At 44.1% G+C, this 19,503-nt stretch overlaps 1 protein-coding gene across 3 annotated transcripts in view; it reads right to left on the bottom strand.

Moving 5' to 3' along the window:
- NDRG1 (N-myc downstream regulated 1) overlaps positions 1-16,042 on the bottom strand; it is a 40,332-nt gene extending 24,290 nt beyond the window's left edge. Inside the window, exons 1-2 of one of the 3 annotated variants that reach the window (XM_058036142.1) lie at positions 15,997-16,042; positions 2,578-2,656 (exon numbers count right to left, since the gene is read on the bottom strand). In XM_058036142.1, coding sequence (XP_057892125.1) covers positions 2,578-2,640 — 63 coding nt within the window. In that variant the 5' untranslated portion in view covers positions 2,641-2,656; positions 15,997-16,042. Of the gene's footprint in view, positions 1-2,577; positions 2,657-2,779; positions 2,802-14,883; positions 14,941-15,996 lie in introns of those variants that run through there. The other 2 variants (XM_058036161.1, XM_058036151.1) reach the window with 2 other exon arrangements.
- Between the last annotated feature and the right edge of the window lie 3,461 nt (positions 16,043-19,503).

The following is a 19,503-nucleotide window of genomic DNA, read 5'->3' on the forward strand; positions in this document are numbered from 1 at the left end:
CTTGGATATGTGTTCTAGCCCCCCAGTTCTGCAGCTGAGAGCTCTCTCTGTCCATTCAATGAAAGCTCTTCTGACGAGCATCAAAATTCACCCAAGAGCTTTTAAAGCCACTAATCTTCATGAAGAAATGAAAGCAGTAAAATACTAGATTACAGACCAGCAAAATGAAGGCCAAAAGCTGCTGCATCCTCAGGTATTGTTAAATTTCTGAGCAATACATTCACAAGGAGCAGTAAAACTGAACTTTTCTGCATCACTTACTGTAGCCATGGGACAGCCAAACAGCCTCAGTCCTGCCTGGGGTGGGAAGTCTCAGTTCAAGAATGCACTGAACACTTGGAACTCAGTTAAGCAGTCATTACTGGCACTTGGTTCCGTGATGTGGAAAGTGGGAAGGGTTTTATTCCAGCCAAAATCAATCATTGCAGTGTTTGGGAAGCAGACTGGACACACAGAGGTCCATTCCACCCTGTCACCTGCCATAGCTGCCGCTGACAATCTCCTGCACCTGTCAAGGTCTCCACCAGGAAAGGAATTAGGTGACAACCTCCCCACCTCCCCAAGGCTTATAGCTTCAAAGGAGGAAATGTCTTATAGTTAGCTCCTTTTGTTAAGGGAGAAGAAAGGAGTCAAAATCTTATTTCCACTGGAGAAAGAAAATAGAGGGAAGAGCAGCCAAGCAAACACTTTATGCTGCTAAGTGCAAAAGGCCAAAGCTTGAAAAATAATATTGAGTTAAAAAGGAAAGCTTAGAATCTTGGCAAGGAGGTCACTCAGCCTCAGAAGCCCAGATAAAGTAAGGACAGATGTCAGAAGCACCACAGGTACTTTCCGAGGGACCCTCAAGCACTGCAGTACAAACTGTAATTCTCAGTTGTAACTTTTAGGCAAATTTTTGGACATGTAAACAACTACCTAAGATCTAAGTGAGCAGAAATCATTTTGCACAGCCTTAGCTTTAGACAATATGCTGTGTTTCACTCTTACTGTATTGTTGGTCTCATGATCTTTTAAACAAAACATTTCAGCCACTGTTTGCTCCCATGGGACCGAGGGCTGAAAGGAATAAGTGCATTTGGCACCTGCACCAACAGCATATGAAATAGGGGTGATCATTGCTCAGGAACAAAGACTTGGCTGCAGCAGAAACCCAAGCACAGCAAGCCAGGACACAACTCCAGAGAGCCTCACCCAATAACCCACTCAAAACCAGCTCCCTTGTTCATCTCAATAGGTGCTGAGCATCCTTCAAGGCAATGTTTTCCACTTTTTCAGAACAAATTAACATCTTTCACCTATGTTAAAATGATCACAGAAGAAATCAAACTCTGTCCTAGTTTTCGCCATGAAGACAAAATTTAAGGCAACCTCATGAACAAAAGCATATAGGGCTCCTTGTTAAGATTCCAACTCTTGGCCCATGAGGAACCAAATCCCAGGAAGTTAATCAGTATTTTAAGATATTTCTGAACTTTGAAGCAAAGATATTCCAGTACCAACAGGATTTCTGAATCTTAGAATCTCCTTTGCTTTGGTAGTTCTGAACAATATGGGCATTAAAAAGGGGTCTTAGCTGCTGAAAAGTTTGAGCACTGCATTCAGTGGTATCCAAACAAGCTCTGCTTTCATGCAATGTCCTTGGCAAAGAGCTGTGTTTAAAGTTTCTCTAGCCATTTCACTGCAGTCACAAGTGGGAATTATTTTCTGAAGTGTTTACATAAAAGAGGGAGGGAATAAAAAAGAAAGCAGTAGATAAAGCAATGAATTCCAGTGTATAAGACCAGAAAAAAAACCCAGCACATTTATATAAATGATTGTCAAGAAAAAAATGTCATTGGGAACAAGAGAAAATCTTAGTTTTAAGAAAACATTGAGATGTTTCTTCACGTATTACAGTGAATTTTTTGCCATGAACTTACCAAAGCACAGAGTATGGCTACCAAGAGTCAGACACTGAATCCAGATGTTGTTGATAGGGTTTAAAAAAAAGTCCAATAAATAGTGGAAAGTAGTACAACAGGTTAAAGAAAAAAAAAAAAAAAAAAAGGCTAGGATGATGTTTCTGTGCTGTAACCCCAGGGGCTGAAACAGTCTGTGGGTTGCACACACCCAGCTGGCTGCCACTTATAGTTCAGTGCACTCAGGACAAGAAGGGGCTCAGCTCTACCTCTGGACTCAGCTGTGCCCAAAGGAAATGAAAAGGCTCTCTCTGAGAGAGGCAGCTGACAGAGCAAAGTCTGTCTTTACACTGAGAAATGTGTAGTTGTAGAGGCATGTACATGAGATTGCCTAATTGGCATCATTTGATACAGAGAAAGACACCCAGAGCTGTCATTAATAAGAGAAGAAGAAAATGTCACCATCATATTAAAATAATAAAACCAAACAAGAACAAATAATTAGGGTCAGTTTTGCATTATTTAAAAAACCAACCCAATGAACTATTCTTATTCTATCTCCAGTTTTTCTTTTCTTCTTCCACACAATATGTTCAAGGCAATCTAAGAACACACGTGCAGTTCCAAAAGCAGTCATGACAGAAAACACAGAAGCTCTGAAAAGCTTTAGATTAATTACCTCCTCCTTCTCCACCAGAGGTTTCACCTCTGCAAGGTGAGCATCCTGGAACTCTGTTGACATGGTCAGTAGCTGATATCTGCAAAGAGGAAAAGAGATTTGTTCTCAGCTTGCATCAAAGATCAAATACAGGAACAAGAAAAGATCCTGCTCCACCCAGCCCCCACAATGCCCCACTCTTTCAGGTTATAGTTTAAAAGACCTCTGCTAGAAGATTGTAAATCTCTTGTAAAATGCCTCCCTGGTTTATTTATATACACACTCCTGCACAATATGAGATTAAAGAAATACTAAGGCTGCAAGATCAAAAAGAAATTTGGCAGCTTCAAAGCAGAGAATGCTGAAGAAAACAGGGTAGGGACAGCAGAGAGAACCATGGAAACTGTCATTGCATGAGTGAAAGAAGACATAGCCAAATCTGCATGACTGCCTGGTGAAATGTGCTTGAACAGTTTCTGAAAACCTTTTTTTTTTCCAGTGTATGAAAGGCTCCCTCACTATTCCCCAGATTTTTACAGTGAGAAAATCAAACTGGACACTCATTAGCATCTTTTTATTGTCAGATTGATGTGCTCCATTCTTCGGGACAGATACAAATCAGACACTCCTTAGAGTAGACACCAACAAGGTTCATGCAATAATGCTTTTTTCAAGACTGTCAAAGGAAGGGACAAGACTGCTGTATCCTGCTCTTGGACAGGACTGGCATTGTGATGTGCAGCCCTCAGCTGCAGAAGCTTAACTAGGAACCCAGACACAGCAAAGCACAGCAGAGGTGATGGCCAAGGCAAACAGTCACAGGTCATGCTCAGGTGCAGAGCACCTTCTGCATTTCCCAGACTGGGAGTCATCTTCTCATTCCTTTGGCAAAGATAAGGGACCAGAGTCACTTGCAGGCTGCTCCCTGTGAAGCTCTAAGGAATGACGAGGAGCAGTTCTCAAAAGAGATCCCAGAACTGCTGCAGCAGCAAACAGGGAAGTCAAAGTCTATCTACTACATATCCTTTAGTCTGCTGGAAATACATATCATGTGGGGTTTAGGCATCTTAAATAAGTTTCCAATTTTGTACATCTACACAATTGTAAAACTAATTTAATTTTTACTTCCTAAGAAAATTTTAGAATGGTCTCAAGTAAAGCATATGATTAAGTGCACTCAAAGCAAGCCAAAAGCCTGAAATATATTAAGGAATTATTGATTAAGTGTAACTGAACACATTTTAATTATTTTCTGAAAATAAGCATAGAAGTACAGAACACAATTTACATCGATTCTTTAAAGCATGATTCCCCATCTCCTGACTTAAATCTGATTTAAGCCCATCATGCTGTCTACATAAATGACCTGATGGCTCAGGAAGGGCTGTGAAGCCTACAGGAGCATCCAGGCAGTGGCAGCAGCATTGTTTTTCACTCTGCCTCATGGGTTAACTCAATGCACTTGTCCCTGGGCAAAGATGCTCTGGTGACACTTTGCAGGACAGCTGGATGCTGCAGAAAGCCATGAAGGGACACACTCAGACTAGAAGAGTTAATGCTGGAAAAACATGGGTGTCCATTCACATTCAAATTGCTTTGGACTTTAGGAACTCTTCTTGCTAGCTATGCAGTTGGGGAGATTTTAAGTAAAAATTAGACTGTGGATTTTAAGTTTAGAGAAATTTTTCATTAATATTTTACACCATCAGTTGAGGCATGAAGACAGAACCAAAACTAATCCTAGTGTCAGTGCTTTGTAGTTCAAATTTACAAGATGACATCAGAGGTACTTTAACAATTAGGGGACTCAAGTGACTCTGGTCCTCTGAACCTTTTCTTGAGGTTTTCCATTGTATTTTGTCCATTACAAATTTTAATCATAAAGAATAAGCAGGAAAAAGAAAAACAAAATTCTGAAAAAAAGCAAGTGATATTTTAGCAAACATTACATATTTTTGTGATTACAGCCTTCTATGTAGTCTGCCATTCTACATGGTGGGCCATGGGAGACAGCAGAGAGGAAAAATAAATGCTGTTGCAACATTTGGAGACTGAAATAGTCATATGCAATTGCACCCAAGAGCTTTTATTTTTTCTTAATTCAGCAAGTTCTGTTAAGACAATTACCTTCATATTGCACCTAATTCTGCAATAGGGATTAGAAGTGCAAGAGATTTTTCTATTGTTTGCCCAAAGGTGAGGAGAGTAAGAAGGCAGGTCTCTGCAGTTTTCCAGTGAAGTTGCTCAGGGAACAAAGCCACGGCCACTGTATGTGGAATAGAGCTGTTTACATGGGGTAGTTTTGGATTTTCAGGGACTCAGAGCGTTGACTACAAATGAGCAAAAAAACTGTGCCAAAAAAGAACAAGATGGATGCTTTTTATAGCCTTAAAAACAATCCTGTTTTCACAATAGTTCAAAGTTGTTGCTCTGTGTTTCCGAAAGCGCCGGCATTAGGAAGTGCTGACCAGCAGATTGCACGACTGCCACCAAGCTTGCTGAACAAAAGCCCTACCTTCACCAAGCTCTCACTTTTGGAAAGATATCATATCTTGGAGCCACAGTGTTTTCAGATCAGGCATTTCCAAGCTCTGGGTTTGCCGTCTGTGCATCAGGAACACCTGAAACGCTCCTAGCAAGCGGCAACCTTGCGTCAAGGAGGGATAACAATGCGCTGTTTGTTCACAAGGACTGCCAAACAAAGCCCTGCTATCTGACAGCACTGTAAAAAACATCTTCTTTTCTAGGGAGAAAGATGGGGAAGTGGCTTTGTACCACCCTTGTTCAGCACAAATTTTATACTTTCTAAATAGGTGCTTTGTGCTGCCCTCTGTTATGTGACAGGGCAGCTCAAAGCTAACGTAGCTGCATAAGTCTCCTAAATAGATAACCATACAAGCATCCCTTTATGCACATTTCAAAGCACTTCCCTCACAGATGCCTTCCAAAGACAAAGTTCATTTATATCTGGAAGTAATAGTGTAAAGTTGCCAACTTGGAGAAAAACAACTTTTTTTCACTCTGCTTGGCCAATTCAGCCTGCAGAGAGGTCCCAAGTTCTCCTCTCCAGGACAAACCACTACCACCAACCTGTACCCAGGTACCTGTCTTAAAATAATTATACTTTAAGAGAAAACTAAATGTTTAAAATATTTGAGATGGCAAAATGCTTTAAAAGTGATGGCATATCTATCTTTGCCAAGTAGTAGGAAAGGCATCAGAGTTTAGGAAGCAAGGAAGGTGTGGGGTAGGGTGAAGTCATCTGTGTTGGCTAATTTCATTCAGAGGTTTTTCTATACACCCTTTCTAGCCCAATCCCACTACTCCAAATCCACTGCAGCAACTAGCCAGTAGCCCAGGAATTTCTGATTACTTTGATATTAAAAGTTCAGAATACATCCCCTCTCCCTCTGCGTCACTGCTGGAGGGACAATCACTGCTGCAGCCTTGTTTTGGTAGCAGAAGGTACAGGATAAATGTGCAGCCTGGCTTTGCATAACAGAGATCCCAGCAAAAAGGCTAAGAAGACACCCATCAGGCCATTCTCAGACCCCAGCAATGACAAATACCGAACATCAGGTAATATGCATGTGTGTGACGAAATTCCTTTCAAGCACAGAAGCAAAACAACTTCCAAGATCTCCCATTTCAAACCTCTTGCTTCTGAAAGCACGTGCAGGGCTGTCCAAGCTTGTGCCATGGGGTATCTAATCAAACACAATGGCCTCACATCCACGAAGGGCTTGGGGACACTGCTACTGGCTCTACAGCATTTCTCTGCCCTCACATCCAACCATTTTTTTATTAATATGCTGTCATAGAAAACAAAAAGCAACAAAAAGCTCCTGCCTGAGTTTCATAAGGAAGGCAATTTCCTCAAAACTGCTTGTTTAAACACTGGCAGCAGAGATTACTCTCCTTTTGAGTACTGGTGTGTAGAAGGGTAACCAGAGCATCTTGATGGCATTTCCATCTCTGCAGGCTGAGCAAGAAGGAGGGACAGCAATCACTTTGCATGGGGGATTAAACTCTCATGAGCATTTAATGGCAGAGAGGGAAACAGTTGTGGTCACTGAGGGTGCCAGCTCCCAAGAACTAGTGTTGTTCTCTTTGGAGAGAGAGGGACCATGTGAAACTTGTGCTGCAGAACCACAGGTGAGAGGTGTTTCCAAGGCTGTCCCATCGTTCTGCCCTTCATCCCTTGGAAACGATGGGTGTCTTCTGCACTGTCACCAAAGAAGGCAGGGAGGACAGGGGTAGTGGAGGTTTGTGCACCTGTAGCAGCTCCCAGAACAATTATGCAAGAATGAGACAAGAATGGAGAGAGCTGAAATGCCTCCAAAGCTCTGAAAAAGTTGATTGGCAAATATCCACATCAAAAAACAAACCCAATCTCAGGCATCTGACAATGAAGGAAAGTTACTGCGATGCTCAAACAGCCTTTGAGCCTTCCACAGTCAATTAGACCTCTTCCAGTCATTAACAGTAAATGCTATAAACTTGTCTGACTGGCCTAACATAAACGTGGTTACTGCAAACTCGAGGCAATCTTGGAAAAAAAAAACCAAACTAGTCTCCACTAAGCAGAGACTAAACAGAGATAAGTGCACAGCAAGACAAGACAGCTCACAGCCCCCATGTGTGGGTTTGGGCCATCATGCATCTCTAAGTGCAGTTTACATCTCAGGTATTTTATATCAAAGTTGACAAATTTAATCTTCCTGTTTGTGAACCAAATGATTCATCTGCAAGCATCCAAAGAGTTCATGCACAAGCATCTGCCCCCACTGTGCCCTGTTTAAACTCCTCTTTGTTACAGGCCTTGCATCACGAGGTCCTTTGTGCTCAGTTACTGCTTTTCTCTGCCATCGTTCCACACAATAAATTATGAAAGAGGTTTTACAGCAGTTCCTCCCCTTTAAAAAAGGCAAATTACTTTTGACAATCAAGTTGGATCTGAACAAATATTTTGAGCAGGAAGTGTCAAAAGTTGAAGACGCTCAACTACCTGGGACTCTCCAGGCTTCCTTAGCCTTGGGTTACACATTATTGCAATTTGCAACTAGAAGTTAATAACCTGAGACAAAGTTTCAAAGCAGAGCCCTTAAATAGCCTGAAGTTTCAAATGAGAAAAGGCCAGGAATCAATGCCTTAAACCAAATATTACCAAATTTTATCAGGGAACTGAAACAGTTGTGCTGCCTGGTGGTCTCCAGGTCACAGGTGTGATAGGTGTTCATAGGTGATGGCAGTCCTGGGAGCTCTATCACCTTGCTCTCTTCAAGCACAGGACACTGCTGATAATCAATGCCATTCCTTTTTTCTAACTATTTTACTTTTATTTTCTTTCAACCCTGTTTGCGAGTTACTCCACCAGCAAGTTTTCATGAAGGCTCTAGTTGAAAATGAGAGCTGGCATCCAAGGGAAAAAAACCCCATATGTGGGTTTTTAGGAGGATAATGTAGTATAACAGTGATTCTTTTCAAGCAAAAAAAAACAAGAAGACCCTTAAGTTTTAACCATTTTTAACTTCACCCTTATGCTACGTGCTAACCAATCTGATTAGGAAACCAAAGCCTTTCAGCCAAGAACTTGAGCCCTGTGCCAGGGAACAGCTGGGTGAAGCTGCAGGGACACAGCCAGCAGCTGTCCAGCACAAAGGCACAGCTGGGGGCCACAGCATCCCCCAGCCCCACCTGACAGCAGCTGGGACACCGTCCTGCAGTGAGGGAGGAGATCCCCAGGCTCAGCTCCAGCACACCTGCCCTGGCTCATCTCCTCTCGTGCCACTGTCCCCAGTGCCCGAGGGACAGAGCTCAGCTGAGGCCACTCTGGGATCAGACACAGCCCTGGAACTGCCAGTCCCTCACACCAGGGGCTGGTCACCACCCATGAACCCTGCTGGCAGCTGCACATGGAGAGCAGCACCAAAACACAGGAGCTGGAACAGCCCTTCTGCCTACCCCACAGACAGATGTTGAGCAAGAAGCTGTTGCAATACAGCTTGCACAATCTCTTTCTGTGGGATGAGATGAAGAATGTTCCTTAGAAAGCTTGAGGTCCTTCTGTGTTCCACAGGAGCAGAAGTTGGCTGTGAGAAGGGTTGGTGAGCTGGCCAAAGGACACCCCTGCTGTCCCCATCACCACTTTGTACCCCCACTGTCTCCATCACCACTTTGTACTCCTGCTGTGTACCCCCTCTCAATATAATGAGCAACTCTCTCTTCCTAGCTGGCAGGGAAATGGAAATATTTCAATGCCTTAGGGCTTTTTCCTATTGCAGCAATCCCTAATGTTACCTACACTATAACATCACAGCTCCATGAGGGACAGATTACAAACCCTAATGCAGTTCTCAAAAATTCATGTTTACCTGAAACTGCCTCGGGGCACATCTCTGTGACAAGTGCTTCTGTCTGATAATGCAAAGTTCAAGGCCAGGCCGGATGGGGCTTTGAGCAACCTGGCCTAGTGGAAGAAAGGTTGGAAGCAGATCTTTATAAAAGACAGATGTGCCCATTCGCACTGGTGCCAGTGTTGTGCTTTGGCTTTAAAGGGCTCGAGGCCATGGGTGGCAGCACTGCAGGGTGGGAAGGATGAACAGCAATCAGCTGCTTTCCCAGGCTTTGTTTCCTCACACACACCCTGCCAGCCAACCTGTCCCTTCCACTCCCCAGCACCCTTCTCTGCATCCATCCCACTGCTCCTTCCACTGACCCACACCAGGGTCCGAAACAAAGATTGAAGGTGATGCACTGACACAGGACCTGGCACCTGCTCTGCCCTGGGGTGTTGGGCTCTGGGGGCAGAGGAAATAACAGAGATGTTATGGGGGGGGCAGAGATGGATTAGATATTTCATAACATGGAAGACACAGCTCCTGCCACAAAGATTACAGTCTAAACAGACAAGAAAAAAGCCATTGTTCCTGCAGCTCACAGTGTCAGGACACGCTCCCTGCCCCCTCTATTCTCAATCTGCCATGCTCTAACAGCCCAGAGCTGCTGCCCAGCTGCAGCCGCTTCTGCAAGTGGGTGGTGCTGTCAAAGATAGAGGCAAAAACACACTGAGATTATTCCAGAAGGGAGAGGCTCACAGTATACTCAGAGATGAGGAATGCTGTCTGGCTCTCTAGGCTGCACCCTCACAAGATTATAGTGGAGCATTTTTATATATTTTGCATTGTCATATTGATGTTGCAATGATGAGGACTTAAGTTACAAAGCATCACAGCTAAGGTTGATGACATTTCTTAATTTACATTTATTCATGAGGTTGTACTATACAGGTTGCAGCTTCTGAGTACGTAGGCGACTTGTTCTACCACCTATTAAAATTGCTTGGTCATTGCTATTACAAATTCTTTCTAACCCCTGCCAAAATGTCTGGGCTGAAGTTTTCCATGATGAGTGCATGAGGATTTTTGCTTGTTTGTTGAGCAGAAAAGTATAATTTATGGATATTATTCTGTTCCCATGCATAGCCAGTTCCCTTTTCTAGGATGAACTTTAGCTTTCCAGAGCTTAATGTGAACTCAAACTTTGAACAAATGGCCATTGTGTTAAGACATATCTTTCATTCTTCCCAAGCAAGTCCCTTTATAAAGTTACCCAAATGTAAGCATTTTCACATGCTGAATTATGTGGGACTACATCTGGGCAAAAGTCTTTCACTGCCTGCAAGCATCAGCACCCAAATATATAATATGATCTTCCCAATGGCTGAGGACACAGCCTGTACCACAACAGGTGGCACTGCTGAGGAAGGGTCTAAATCAGCACCATCCAGCACCAAAATATTCCTTGCTTCTCAAAATAAGCCTGTTCAAAACCCTTCAAAGTGGGCAAAAGACAATTCACCATCCTCTGCTGACTTATTTCAAAGCCTTACCTATCTACACTCCAGGTTAGTGCCCATCACAGGCAGAGAACTCTCTTATCACTTTCCAGGCTTTGTTTACAAGAAGGGTGGGAGTTATACATGTTCAAGCTTTTATATAGCACTGGGATTTTACATAAAACTTCATAAAATTCATAGTGTTTCAGATGGGAAAAAAAGTGATGCTCTTAAACTGAATCATCTAGGAAAGAAAATATAAAAGGTCATCATAAAATTCTGCAGTGTTTCTACTGCATTATTAGTCTCATAGCCCAAAATGCCACACCTTTTCAAAGGATAAAAATACATCTTAAAATTTAGCTGGGATATGTTACAGCACATGCAAAGCATGTTTAGAGCACTCCAGAACTATGGCAGTAGGAAAATTACATCATTTGACAAGGTGCACATGATCTTCCTGAAGGAAGCAACACAAAAACCCACAGCAAGAGCAATCCTTCCTTCCTTGAACAGTGCATTTCCCATCTGGATGTCTGTTTACTGTGTTCACAAATAAAAGTTCCTTTGAAAGTTGCATCCTACTTTGCTGATTACACTTCCATTACAGATTATGTCCACTAGTAAACACATTAGCAGATTTTTTTGTCATATTGCCTCCACCTGCAGAGTCTTCATGAGGGCATTAGAGTTGAAAATCCTTATTAATTACTTTGTGCTTCCTAAAATTCAGAATTTCTGTAAGAAAAGTCATGTTGTAAACATGGTGAAATGGCAAGAAAAGCCACACACATACACAAAACAGCCAAGGAATTGTTGAAAGCAAATGGAAAGATTTGTTTTGCAGTGAGTTGGGTTTTCATGCTGCACTAAGTCCTAATGTTTGGTGTTTCCACTAATTTCTGCATCATCTGTACAGGTCTAGCAGACTGGCCCTACACATCCATGGTAGCAAATAAGCTGAAAAAGCTACACTTTCAAAGCTATACTTAGGTCAGGCAGGAAGCAGCCAGTTGATGGCTTTGAAAAGTGGTGAACAACCAGTTCTAAAAACAGGTCTTGAAAAGGAAGATCCATATTGACTAACTTCCAGCTACCAAGAGAAAAACCTTGACAGATGAAAAAGATATATTAAAATTTTGACAACTAACTGAAAGGAAGCAGCCCCAAACCCAGAAGAAACATAGGAAACGTGATCAGCCACACAAAATAAGAGCAGCAAAACTGACACACATCCTGCTTAGTACAAAGAGATACAGCTGTGGAAAATTTCCTCAGCACAGGCAGTCCAGCTGTGCATCAGCAAGCACACCATGGAACACCTCTGCATGGAGAACACCTCCTCTGACAACAAACTCCTGGGCATTATCCAAAGGCAACACTCTTGCCCGCTGGGAAACGAAATAGGCCTGAACCTGCAGCAGCCCTGAGACAAAAGTAAAACTAAACTCCTCTCCCTCATCATCCAACATAAGAGTTTGCACGTTCAAGTCCAACACTTGGACAATTTCAGGCTTTCCTTTTTTCTGTACTCCACTCTTGCTGTTCTGGATTAAATGCCTGACAATGGTACTGATTCCCATGGGCTCTCAGTACTGGGATTAATTATTTCATAGTAACACTTCAATGATACGTGAACACATTCAAGAAAAGCTCTAAATGGCTCCTTACTGCTGCTTTAAAACCACAGCTAGAGGAAATTACCGGCAGGGATTACCTCCCACTAGCTGTCCCTCACTGAAGTCACCCAGGGCTCTGGAAATGACACAGATGGGGAGAAAAGCTGACACCATTTGATAGAAATACCAAGTTCAATAGCCATTATATCCACAGCCATTGATTTCCAGGATGTCTAACCCAGATTTTAGTCATCCACAGGAACAAACACCACTGAACCTGAAAATGGGCTTGCCTTACTCTTAGTCTTTGAAACAGTTGCAGAACATTTCCCCTAACTTTCCAGTAGTAGCAAGTAATTGACTGGAAACTTTTGGGACAAAGCTTTTGACAGAAGGCAGAGGGGTAACTGCTGCTCCTGGACCTGAGCAACCTGATCTAGTGGGTGGCCCATGGCAGAGCAGGTGGAACCAGAAGATTTTAAAGGTCCCTTCCAACATGAGCCCTTTATGATTTTATGATGAGCCTCTGAAACTGGAGATCAGTCCCCACCTAACTGTCCAGGGAAATTCTCCAGAGACAGCTCCAGGGACAGCACCATCCTGCTTTAGGCAAACATTGAAATTCACACCTAGAGCTGAAGCCAAGGGCAGTCTGTAAGTGCAGTGCCATCTTTTTAGCAACACAGTGACAGGAAAAATTGGGATATTCTGTACTTCTGTATTTCTAAGTGCTGTGACTGAACTTGAAAGTTAGATCTAAAAAAGTCATCTGAAGGTCTTACTTCATCTCCAGAACCAGTATTTCATCCTTGTTAATGCTAAGCAGTTGCATTTCCTGTATAGGGGAAGGTTTTCCTGGCCAAACCGTGGCACTTAGAGAAAGTCACTCATGTTGTCATTGCTGTGACTGAGCTGCTCCAGGCCATTGCTTGCCCAGGCTCTGCTCTCCCTGACAGCAAACAGGCTTTGCTGCCTTAAGCTTCCAGCTGTGCACATGATGTAAACATTGCTGATCCACCACAATCAGAATTTGTATTATTTTTGAGAGTCTCGCAGTTCCTGCTCATATTCTGAAGAGCTTCAAGGCAGCTTCACCCCTTCTGTATCTTTTCTTTTACTCTTTGTCTATTTTGAGACAATAAAAGCAGGAAATGTCTCGTTACATATATGCTCTATGTTTTGTGCTCTAATGAGGTAAGTGAAAAACCAGTATTTTCTGTGGGAAGCTGGAAGTTTGTCAAAATCTCTTAAGCTGCTCATGAGAAGTTTTATGTTGCACTTCAGTCAAAGAAATTAATCACTTAGGCTTAAAATCTGAATCAAAGAATTTTTCTCCCAACACTTCACTGCTAATCTCACCTGAACTACAAGAGCAAATTACTTAATTGCCTTATAACTACCTCTAAGGATCAGGTTCCCTTGCCAAAGTGTTCCAAAAGGTGCCCTGTAATCTCCCCACATAATTGTCATAGTCCCAAAAGGAACGTCCAAAGAGCAGAGTACCTCCCACTAGAGGAAAGACAATGGGGGAATCCTGCTGGTTTTTACTGAGCATTCATACAATCTACCCAGATGGTCTGCCACAGTTTTAGTTTAGTGTAAAAAAAGCCATTGTGGAAGGCACAAAGTGAAAATCTTAAGAGCTTGTTTGCTGGTAGCCCAGGTGCTGGTTCCCAAACACAGGCAGTGCCTGTGGCAGCTCCCTCAGCACAGGGTGACACTTCTTTGGCTTTTAATTCTCTGGACACCTGACACTTTGACATCTCTGTCCTGCTGTCATCTGGGTAAAGAGGCCAACGAATGCAGAAAATAATCACACAAACCCTTATGGGAAACAACTGCAAACCCGAGCTTGTCTAGACCCTTCTTGCCCAGTCTGGTTCAAGGTCAGTGACTTTGCAGTGCCCATTCTCAGGGGAAGAGCTCATCACCTTAGAAGAGTATGTAATGACAGGACAGGGGGGAATGGTTTTACACTGAAAAAAGGTCCATTTTAGCTGGATATTGGGAAGAAATTCTTCACTGTGAGGGTGCTGAGGCGCTGCCCAGAGAAGCTGTGGATGCTTCATCCCTGAAAGTGTTCAAGGCCAGGCTGGATGGGGCTTCGAGCAACCTGATCTAGTTGAAGGTGTTCTTATCCATGGTAAGGGAATTGTAATAGATATTCTTTGAACAAAAACCATTCTGTGATCTCACAGTTCAGTACTTGTAGAAATGTTCAAAGTTTTTAAAGTTGAAATCAAACCCCTTCAGTTTTCTGCTGCACAAGGAACTCAGAAGTTGAGGCCTTCCAGGTCCTCAAACCATTATGCTGTGGCATCTGTTCAGTTTTTACTGAAAAATATTAGGTGTAAAAGCCAAACCCCAAGGAGTCCATCATTACTACATTAAAACCTGCTTCCACTGCATCTGTGTTTTCCATATCAAAACACACCAGGTCCTCCTGAACACGTTCATGAGTTACTCTTCTTTGAGGGCCTGGGACTCATTAGTACTCTGGGAACTGTACAGGCCTTTAAGAATCACAATTTGTGCTGCATCTACTCTGAGCTTTAGCATTTCATCCAAAGTCATTAAATTCTTGCTGTGCACAGAACATCATACAGCATTAGCTGCCTGCTGTTTACTCAAGTACCTGTGATAAAAACACAGTCATTCCATGCCAAACTACATTAGACTCTGGTTAAAAGACCACAAAATTAAAATAAACAGGAAAGAAATATCTACACACACACAAAAAAAAAAAAAACCTTAACAAAATGCATACCAAAAACAAACCAAAACAGAAAAAGCCCCCTCCCCCTGAAAAAAAAAAAAAAAAAAACAACAACAAAAAACACACAAACAAAAAACCAAAACACAAAAACCTACCACTAAATATGTTCCGAGAGACAAGTTCAAATGCACTGCTTAATGCCAGTGGCTGAAGTTTTGATGTAAATTATACCTGTAACAGCAAGGCTGGCTCCTCAGATGTTTGCCTGAATCACTTATAGCTCCTCTTTACACTCATTTCCATTGCTTGCCCTCAACAGTGAGTTTTACAGCAGTTGTGTATCTTTGACACACTTTGATACACACCAAAAAAAGTAATAAAAAGCCAGAAGAACGCAAAACAATCAAAACACCATGCAGAGAACCTGGGCAGAAAAGTTCAGGTTGTCTTTGACCTCTTCTATGTCATTACAAGTGCATTTTCTAGGTTCAAAATATGGTTCCTATTTAAACCAGAGAAAGAAAATCATCAAAATAACATAGATGAGAAATATTTCTGTCAAAGTCCTGTTTGGGGATGGGGTGCCAAGCAGGGCACTGTGATCTTTGTGAAACAGCGGGTTATGCAGTGAGCAGCGCCAACTTACAAGTGTTTCATAGGAAAACTGAACCATGATGAAAAACATCAACCAAAACCTCCTCCTCAGCAGAAGTGCAATCCCTCCTTTCACCAAGCCCAGTGCACACACTCACACTCCCTTCAGGGGCTCTGAGCCCGGCAGCGCCCGGGGGACGGATGGCGAGCTGTGCCTGTCACCACACACGGTGACAACAGCCCCGCTGAGACACACGGTGACAATAACCCCGCTGAGACACACAGCGGCCCCGAGTGCTGTCCGGGGCTCCAAACCCAGCACAGAGCTGCGAGAGCAGAGAAACGCGAGCAATCACCAGTGGTCAACTTCCTCAGAGAAAGTACGTGCCTTGGCTCCACAGCTGTTTCCCAGCCCATCCCACCCCGCTGCTCCGTTCCCGGGAACCCGGAGCTCGGCAGCAGCAGCATCCGGGACGGGCCGGGGTCCGGCTGGGGGATCGAGCCGCTGGGAGCCCCCGCTGTCCCGGCACAGCCCTGCCCGCAGCCACGGGGAGAGGGGCTCCGTTCGAAGGGAAAGCGGGAGGGTGATGCAAAGATGCGAGCTCGAGGGGCTGCGAGGCTGGGTGAACGGAGGGATGGAAGGAGGGACGGAAAGACGGACGGAGCTCCCTTACCTGCCGCTGTCCGTGCGCCGCCGCTGCCGCCCCGCGCTCCGGTGGCCGCCCGCTGCCCGGGGTGCATTTATAGCCCCTGCCCCGCCCGCCGGGCGGTGCCGCCGCCGCCGCCGCCACCGGCTCCGCCCGCCTCGCCCGCCCCGCCGGCCGCTGCGCCCCCGTGCCCGGCCCGATGGGGAGCCCGGGCATCGGCAGGCAGCCCCGGGTATCGGCAGGCAGCCCCGACACCGGCAGGCAGCCCCGGGTATCGGCAGGCAGCCCCGGGTATCGGCAGGCAGCCCCGACACCCACCGCAAGCCCGGCCGCCCCTCCCTGGCCCCGGCGGAGTCGGCTCAGCGCTGACATCGCGCTCCCGGCGGGCTGGAGAGCCCCGTCCCGCTTTCCCCGTTAGCCGGGCCTTCCAGCAGTTCGGCCAGGACAAGGGAATGTGTGCAAGGGCTTGCCCAAGGACCCAGCTGCCGCCTTGGGAAAGGCTGAGCTGAGAGAGGCGACAGCGGTGACCTGGCACAGGTGGTCTTGGTCCCAACTCCTACTACTTCTATGTGATATAAAGTCTATTTACCAGAGTTGCAAAATCTTATAGTCACACATTAAAATGATCACTAGGAAGGAACTGTAATTGCAGGGAGGAAAAATGCCTTTGCACATTTCTGGTGAGGTTCAGAGGGTGCAGCCGGTGCTGCAAGTGCTGGGTGAGTTTCCCAGTGAGCAGCCCTTTGGCAAGAAGTGCAGCTAATCGTTTATTCCAAAAAAGAGGCCCTGGCCTGCTGAGCAAAGAGTATCTCTGTACACACAGTTCTGTGTGCAGCCATCCGCCGAGAGGCGGGTTAAACTGTCACGGCCTCAGCTGCTTTTTCTGACTTCACTGTAAAACACTCTTCCCCCAAGTGTGTGATTTCACTTAACAAACTTCACTTTTATGGCATGTTACTGTGACCCAAACACATGAAATCCACAGCATGTTGTCATTGCCCCTTATGAGGTGGCCTGAAGAGGAAATCAGAAAATCCTCAAACTCTGAAACTCTGTTAAACTCTCAGCCTCTGTTTTCTCAGTTATATAATAAGGTTATTAACTTGAGTCTACAAAATCTTGCTTCTATTTAAATGCTTCTCTCCTCCTAAGTCAGCTTCTGCACCTGAGTCAGAAACTGCTGCCTTTGGAAGTGGAATCCTGGAAGTCTGGTTCCTTTTTCACCACAAAATCATGGAACATCATGTTGTGCAGCTCTAATTGCAGTATTACCAAGTGTAGAATAAAGGGAATGTTTTGCTTTCTTCCCTCTGATTAATTAATGTCTGCAAGGATGAAAAGTATTTCTGAACAATGCATGAGAGCATTTGTCATCCTAAGACAGCACTGTTCTCTATGTGCTTTCTTTGGTTTTTTCAATGACAAAAGGCCTAATCTTTTTCATAATTGTTTTAAACTGTGATGCCAGGAAACCAATGAAACCATCACAAATAATTTCATTTGCAACTGAGCCTATTTTGAAGTCATATGTTCAAAATGACGTCATCAGCCCACTGGCATGCTGTGTTTGTTAGGGAAGCTCTGTCTAGCTCAGTGTACCCAAGTCATGGAACAACTGCAAATGCTAGAACGAGAACATGGGCTTGACTAACTTTCCAACAGAATAATCCTTCCTTCATCTGATCATGAAACAATATCCTCACTCAAAAACATTCAGTTCTTCAGAAAACAGATCTGGGGCAGTGTCTGAATTGTATGATTTGGCCTATCCTCAAGCAGTTTTAGAGTGTGCTGTGCTTGGCTGCTTTTTGGGGAAGGGGCTGAAAGTTTCAGAGATTCAGATAAAATGAGCTATTCTCCGCTCACCAGATGCAGAGTTTTGCTGTTAAAAAACAAGTGCTGAGTCTGGAATGGACTGGAAAACTGAAATGAAGTGTTTTCTTTCACTTTGGCCTTGCAGTTTATTTAGATCACATGCAGTGCTGGACTTTCAAAAATGTTGAAGGCAGGCATGTAGAAATCCCAAGGAGTAGTTGCTTGGAAAGCCTGGTAATCTGTGCATCCAAACAGAGCCTTCAGTAGTTCATGCACTCCTGCCAGCTATTTTCCTAGTTGTGGCTGAGGATAACCTGATTTACAGTCACTTCTGAGAGACTGGTGGATTGTGAAAGAAAATGAAGTAATTCTAAAAATCCAAGTTAGGAAGTATTTTACTGTGTAAAGATGTAATTGATAAAGCTTGCACTCAGAGATCAAATTCTGACCTGTGCCAGAAAGGAGCACAGCTGAAAGCTGAGGGAACATCACTCCTCTCTGCTTGAAAAAGTCTGCGCAGAAGACAGGTTGGAAAAACAGGAATTTCCAGGCTTAATTTGCCAGTGTCACTGCTGACAGTGCAACAACTCAGCCTCAGTGAGTTTTCAGGCCATGCTGGGCTGCAGAACTGCTCTCACTGCATTCCCACAGCAGCTGGATGGCTCCTGCAGCAGCAGCTGTACGTGTACAGACGTGTGTACTTCAGGAACCACCGGGCTGGGGAGACAATACAAGCTCCCACCCATGTGAACCCTCTGAAATCCTAATGGGTATTTCTGTTGTAAATATTATTTCACTTAATAAACCAGCTGTGTGCAGCTGGCAGGCCCTTGTCCTTTTGAGAAGAGCATCTCTGGAGGGGTGGCTGCCCTGACACAGATCTCCATTCCCATGCCAGCAAACAGGCTGTGCAAACGAACCTGTGTCGCAGACATCTTTTGTGGAAAAGTCTTTCCTTAGGATTTTTTCTTCCTGAGAAGCTGAGAGGCCTCAGGAATGAAATGTAAGCAATGGTTATCTGCTGCTGTGGAATGCAACAGGTGCATCTGTGATTGGCCTATGTTGGGTGTTTGTAATTAATGGCCAATCACAGTCAGCTGGCTCGGACAGAGCCGAGCCACAAACCTTTGTTATCATTCTTTGCTATTCTATTCTTAGCTAGCCTTCTGATGAAATCCTTTCTTCTATTCTTTTAGTATAGTTTTAATGTAATATATATCATAAAATAATAAATCAGACCTTCTGAAACATGGAGTCAGATCATCTTCTCTTCCCTCATCCAAAACCCCCTGTGAACACCGTCACAAACCTGAAACCTCTTCTGTGCTGCTGGTGCTTTCACTTGAGATCACAGCATAGGTTTTCAAGTTATTTAAGAGTAAAGTAAACAAGTCCTTGGTTTACTGTTTTCTTTTATTTTATTTTACTAAAATGTGTTGCTGTAGGTCTCCACACAACCAAAGAATGAAAGGCCATAATTCCATGCTAGTGCAAGACTAATTACGTATGCTGAGCAGAAACCTGCCTATGTGCTCCAGTATCTGGCAGTAACAATATTTCAGCATTTAAATAGCACTTTAAAGCCATTAACTAATCAATGCTAACAAGGCTCCAGGGAAAAGAGTATGGTGCAAATGAAGAACCACCAGAGTAGGGACCTGGTCCAAAGTCCACTAAAGGGTGTCAATTCCATCAATTTTGATGCTATGGAAACAGGTG

The sequence above is a fragment of the Melospiza georgiana genome, chromosome 1 (assembly GCF_028018845.1).
Source record: "Melospiza georgiana isolate bMelGeo1 chromosome 1, bMelGeo1.pri, whole genome shotgun sequence".
NCBI classification, from domain to species: domain Eukaryota; kingdom Metazoa; phylum Chordata; class Aves; order Passeriformes; family Passerellidae; genus Melospiza; species Melospiza georgiana.